This window comes from Abrus precatorius, unplaced genomic scaffold (genome assembly GCF_003935025.1).
Source record: "Abrus precatorius isolate BTA unplaced genomic scaffold, Abrus_2018 Scaffold3, whole genome shotgun sequence".
Classification (NCBI taxonomy): Eukaryota; Viridiplantae; Streptophyta; class Magnoliopsida; order Fabales; family Fabaceae; genus Abrus; species Abrus precatorius.
In genome coordinates, this window is record NW_020874373.1 from 34,959,634 (window position 1) to 34,965,652 (window position 6,019).

Sequence of the window (6,019 nt, forward strand, 5' to 3'; positions counted from 1 at the left end):
GCAGGCATAGAGTGAGATTTATAGTTGGTCACTGCCACTACGGATTGGGTTGGGCTGCGCTGAGCTGGACCTTATGCTCGCACCATTAATGGGCCTCAGAAATGTCTGGAGGCCCAGTATTAATATTGGATCAGATTTTACAACTTCATTCTTGCATACTTTTGATTTTTAATTTTTAGATGAATGAGGATTAATTATATTTTAAATTTAAAAAATAGTCAATAAAATCATTAGATGACAGTTATTTTCATATTTGACATTGTCAAATGATTGTCGTTTAAATTTTCAGTATCACAAAATAACTTATTTTTACTAATTAATTTAAATTATTAAAATGATATTTTATAACTTTAAAAATTAATTAGAACTTATAATTTTTGTAAAATTGTTTTTTATTTTAATCCTTATGTTTTAAAAAATAATAATTTTGGACCCTTTTATAAGTTTATATAAATTATAATTAAAAACTCACTATAATTTAAAAGACTCAATGCATGTTTAACTCTCTAATGCACTGTTTCATGCATTATCTCTAAAGAATTATTTTGATTTCTCACATGTATAAGAATTCATTATTTACAATAAGCATACACTTTAAGCTACTATGGCATTTACATGGAAGACCTTAAGCTACCATGGCATTTACATGCTCTAAAATTATATTCATTTATAATTATATGTTTTTAGAAATTATTGTAATTTAAAATATTTACTTTACATTTATTTTCTTTATTTAATTATATCATATAAAGTACTTTATTATTAGTACAAAAGATAACTCTAAAATTTTGTTGGTTGTTTTTATCAAAGTGCCGTACTTTTTGACTGCTTGATACAAAGCAAGATTGGATGTACCCAACTTACCAAAAAAAAGGTGGCAAACCCCACTCTTTTTCCATGCGCGTTTTCTACACCCATTTCCTTTTCTTTTTTTCTTTTTCTTTTTTTTCCTATCAAATGTATCCCTGATTTCAAAAATAATTCCTATTTTATTTTTAATAATTATGTGTTTTAAAAATTACATTACATAATAATTTAGCAACAAGTCGTGATTCTTGACATTTCAATATTTTTGGAGATTGATTTTCATAATTTAAATATAGAATTTAAGAATACTATATATCAAAACATGAGATTTTTAAAAAATTATGAAAATATCCATGACTTTTTTTATGCAGGTGTAAAAATTTATAAAATGAACAACTGAAAAAATCTAAAAAACTTAAAAACACCATTAATGTTTTTTGGAAAAAAATCATAAAGTTTTTTGATAATTTTTGGAAAAAAATATCATTCTAAATTTTTTTAAAATTATATATATTTTTTTTCAAAATCTCATATTTTAGAATTTATTTTTTCCCACATAGAAAAAAATCACATTACTAAAAATGACCATAAACAATTATACGAGAGGTCGAGTTTTCTCAGGCATTTATACTTAAATGAATTGAAAAATCTCATACTGATAATAAAAAAAATTCTAATTCTTATACACTTACACAGATTTTATACTTTCTTTCACTCTAATTTTTTATCTCTTCTCTCATTAATTATATCATTTATGCTTTTAATTTATTTTTTTTCTTAAGTTTTTTTGTAATAAATAAAGAAACAAAAATATTAAAGGAAAATTGAATCTGATGATTGGTAGGTGCCACGTCTGAACTCCAAATACATAAAGCCATACTCTATAGAACTTTCCGTATCAAGCATGCGACATGATTACTGCTTCATAACATTGGACCAATATTTCTATATCTCACGTCCTATGCTGTACTTCGTATCATAAACAGTAATATAATTAAGGAAGCATGCAAAGGAACAGGTCAAAAGATACTTCAATCAATTCACCACTTTAATTTCTCGAAACTCAGAGTTCCGTCTAATGAACGATTCATTAGGTTTTGTTTATTGGAAAACAAAGCTTGTACCTATCCATTTGCATGTATACATCTGGAGTGAAAAGACAGAGAAAAAAAGAACAACAGATATTATATGTGGGTGAAAATTAAACACAATATTTATTTGTAGCATTTAATTATAAAGAAGGTTCCTTTGGGCCAGCTAAACTGATGAGATACAAAACAACTTGCCAATGGGAGTAGTATTCTCTTTTTGCATGATATTTGGATTGGTGTGAATGTTTGAGCTTATTCAATACTCAATATAGCTCGTTCAATATCTCTGAGGATAAAAACACTTTAATATCTTTAATGGGTAAGTAGATCAATGCTGTGGCTACACATATTGGATCAATCTTTCTGCTATCCATGTCAAGAGCAATTGCGATGATTTTTGGAAGTGGTGGATGGATTATTCTACAATTTTTTTCCCCCCAGAGCTTTCCTTACTTTAAATTAAGGTACGATTCCTTTACATGTAGATCTATTTTTTTTAAGTACAACTTGCTAATCACAAAATATTGAAAAAAACATAACATTTGTGATACAATAATCAAATTTTCATTAACAAGTTTAATAACAACTGAACCAACTAAAAAAGATCATAAATTAACAGGTTGATAATATATTAATTTCTGTTAATATAACTCTTGTATTACATTATTATTATTATAAAAAAATTTTCTCACAACACTCTATGGCTTTTGGATGGATTAAAAAATAACACGAAGCACTTCTCAACAGGAGTTATCCATACCGAATAGCTAGCATTACTCATAATTAAATATGAAACAAAATGTGGGGTCCATGTCTCATGCACGCTTAAGAAAAATACATTAATCCCTGACTCTTTCTACAGCAAAATTGACAGATACACAGCTCTTATCAAGGTTTTGCGGTTAAGGTTACTAACACCTAAAAAATCTTGATTTTGGAAAATTGTGAACAATTGTGGCCAATACGGTCAATGTTATTGGAATGTGATTACAAAAGACCTCAAAAAAACGGTAGTATTTCAACCGCAATTGCAATTATGGGCCACAAATTAAAACCATGCTAGTGATCTGAGTGACCATGCCCTTCATCATCATAATGTTGTTGCTGGTTGTAGAAGTAGGGTGATTGAGAATTGAAAGGTTGTTGTTGTTGTTGTAGTAGTAGTTGTTGTTGCTGTTGTAATCGTTGATTGAAAAGATGGGAAGTGTAATAGGGGAACTCAGCATCATCACTTGAAAGAATTTGTGCATATTGAAACAGATTTGGGAAAACTTGGTGATCATGTTCATGTGTGGACAATGATGATGAAGTAGGAGCAATAGCATCAACAGAGGAAACAGACCCACTAGCACAAGTGGCAGTAGAAGTTGCATGGAAAGGGAAAACGTTGGTGTTTTCTGAAGGTTGTTGTAAATAGGCAACATGAGTGTTACCTTGAACTCTTTCAGGGAAATTGAGCTTAGCTTTTGTGCCTTTGAACTTGAGTGCTGCTTTGTCATATGCAATGGCTGCTTCCTCAGCTGTTTCAAATGTTCCTAACCACACTCTAGCTGCTTTTTTGGGGTCACGAATTTCTGCTGCCCATTTACCCCAAGGTCTCTGTCTCACTCCTCTGTACCTTGGTTTCTTTGTGCTCTCTTTACCAACACATGCAAATCAATAAAGGGAGAACCCCAAATTATTTTCACTACAATTTAATCGTTGTTGCTTTGCAACCATAGAATATGTGCTCTTCTGCATAAATATATTATAATGTGTAAGTTTTACACGTGTCTAAAAATAGATTGAGAACCCTTTTCAGTCATCATGGCAAAACATCTTTAAAATTACAATAATAAAAGATAGCATGTGATATAAGAAAATCTTTTATATACTATTAAAATTAGATATTTTTTTGCCTTTTTTGGGGAAGGTGATGTGTTCATATTAAGATAGAATAAGTTATTTATCTCACTTTAAATAATGAAACTCTATAATATATTACTAATAATATGGAAATGTAAAAATATCTAGACAAGGTAAGAAAAACAAAAGTTTATTACGTTGTATTGTTTCTACAAGACTGGCTCTGCCCACAGAACCCATAATTATAAATGTGGAGTATGCAATTCCTTAATCCACACCCATGCATTCTATGCATAAAGACAAGTAGAATCAAATGCATATAAAAAACACAGCAACTATTAGTTGGCACCCTGGGATGTATATACTAATAATGGTAGGTAGAGATAGATAAAAAAATAAAAAGAGGTAATGTGATAACAATAAATAAATAAATAAAAAGAGTTCAAGATAGATAAAAAGTATGTGACCAGTGCCGCTTGGAATGACAAGTGCACAAGTTTTTATTTGAGTTATATTTTTCATACTTTATTTTTTTAACAGTTTTATTTTTATAATTTTCATTTTTATCACCTTGTTTATTTTTCTATATTTATTTCTTCTTCTTTTTATTCCTTTTCCATGTGTAAAAAATTTATAAAAAAAATTGTGTGCAAACATAATTATTATTTTGTTAAGTCAAGAAGTACTTTTAATTTGTTTCAATTGGCGTTGATGTTACCTTCTCATCAGTATTCCTCAGGTGCAGATAAGAATTAAAAAGAAATGTCACGACGACTTGAATATGGGATATGCGTTGAATTTCTCTATTTACTAAAGTTTTCCAGCTGTGCCTCATACTAATTGAGAAGGGTTCTCAGTTTTGATTTTATTTTATTTCTAAATAACATCAATGTCAGAAGATTATTATTATTATATTTATTCGCTTAATTATGCAAGCTTCCAAATAAACCAAACAAAATATTAATGAAATTACTAGCTATAACATTTTTCTTTTAAAAATAACTTAATATTTTATTTCCCGAAAGTGATCAAGCAACATATGAATTATTTGGTATGACATTAATTTTATTAACGTGATATGTGGAACATCCAATACATTACTTGATATCTATAAAGGTAAATTAGACATGTATTACATGGTATAAAGAAGTACTACTGTATCAAAACTCTGTTATTTATTTATTGGAAAAATGATTAGCTTCTTAAAATATTTTATTTCTATTGAGAATTTGTGTGTGTTCTACTTTCAGTTCTTTTAGGGTCAGTTTTTATTTTAGAAGTCTCAGTGTTGTTTATAATAAGTGTGTGTGAATGCAAACTATTAATTTTTCAGCATTAAAAGGTGATATGAAGATTTTGGATAAAGTCTCAAATTCAATACATTATGATGATCTAAAATTATTTCCATTTTTAAAGATCTAAAGTTGATAGCTGGGCGTTTAAAATGGGGTTTGAAATGTTTGTTTTTACATTAAAATAAATTGAAATGAACACATTTCAATTTTTTTTTTTAAAAACACAATTTGATTTTTCAAAAGTATATATAATGAGAGAAAAATAATGTAACTTGAGCATCTTTGAAAGAAAAAAAAGTGAACTTTACCTTATAGTTATTAGGAGTAAACATCACAGATCGTTGTTGGTGGATGAAGATTGTGACATATATTGTCATTCGTGAGGAGATTAGGATATACTTGTTTGAATTTAATTAACAAGAATGGATAGATCACAATACAACAAGAATACAGTATCACAAATTCCAAAAAATTAGATTCTTATAAGTAGTAAATCTCCACCACTTCCATTGATGAAATTTAAAGAAATAATAGAAAGTGTTCCTTTTATAGAAAAAAACAAAAACGGAGTCCCACTATAACATAAATTATGTCACTTTAGGAAATTAAACATGGTAAATTGAAATAAAGACAAAAACAAACCTTGATCTGGAGCAGGTTGAGATGGGTATGGATGAGGTTCTTCTTTGACCATTGAAGTTGAGACAGGAAAAGAGGTTGTTGTTTGTGGCATGAGGGGGTTCCGATTGGTAGTGCCCATAACTTGAGCAAGAGCAGAAACCATGGCAGACATGTCAGTTTCAGAAGACCAAGAAGATGCATAAGCATCAAACTCATCTACTGTGTCCTCTTTCGCCTCTGATGCTTGTGAAGATAGTGGAAGCTTTCCATGCCTTCTTGGATCCACTTTTAGTTTTCTGCTCTATGCTCTTTATGTTATGAATATGATCTTATGGTCATATTTCTGCTGGTATATAACCC

The 6,019-nt window shown here is 29.2% G+C and overlaps 1 protein-coding gene across 1 annotated transcript; it reads right to left on the reverse strand.

Annotated features, from left to right (window-relative positions):
• Nucleotides 1-2,660: 2,660 nt before the first annotated feature.
• Nucleotides 2,661-6,019, reverse strand: LOC113863125 (ethylene-responsive transcription factor ERF113). The gene is made up of 2 exons (XM_027496556.1): nt 5,681-6,019; nt 2,661-3,535 (listed from the first exon to the last, which is right to left on the reverse strand). Exons 1-2 carry the CDS (start codon nt 5,829-5,831, stop codon nt 2,958-2,960), a joined length of 729 nt encoding a protein of 242 aa, XP_027352357.1. The 5' UTR covers nt 5,832-6,019; the 3' UTR covers nt 2,661-2,957.

Coding starts and splice junctions, on each gene's coding strand:
- LOC113863125 (XM_027496556.1), bottom strand. CDS start 5,831: ATGTCTGCCATGGTTTCTGCTCTTGCTCAAGTTATGGGCACTACCAAT. Junction 3,536..5,680: donor TCAACCTGCTCCAGATCAAG/GTTTGTTTTTGT, acceptor GTGTTGGTAAAG/AGAGCACAAAGAAACCAAGG.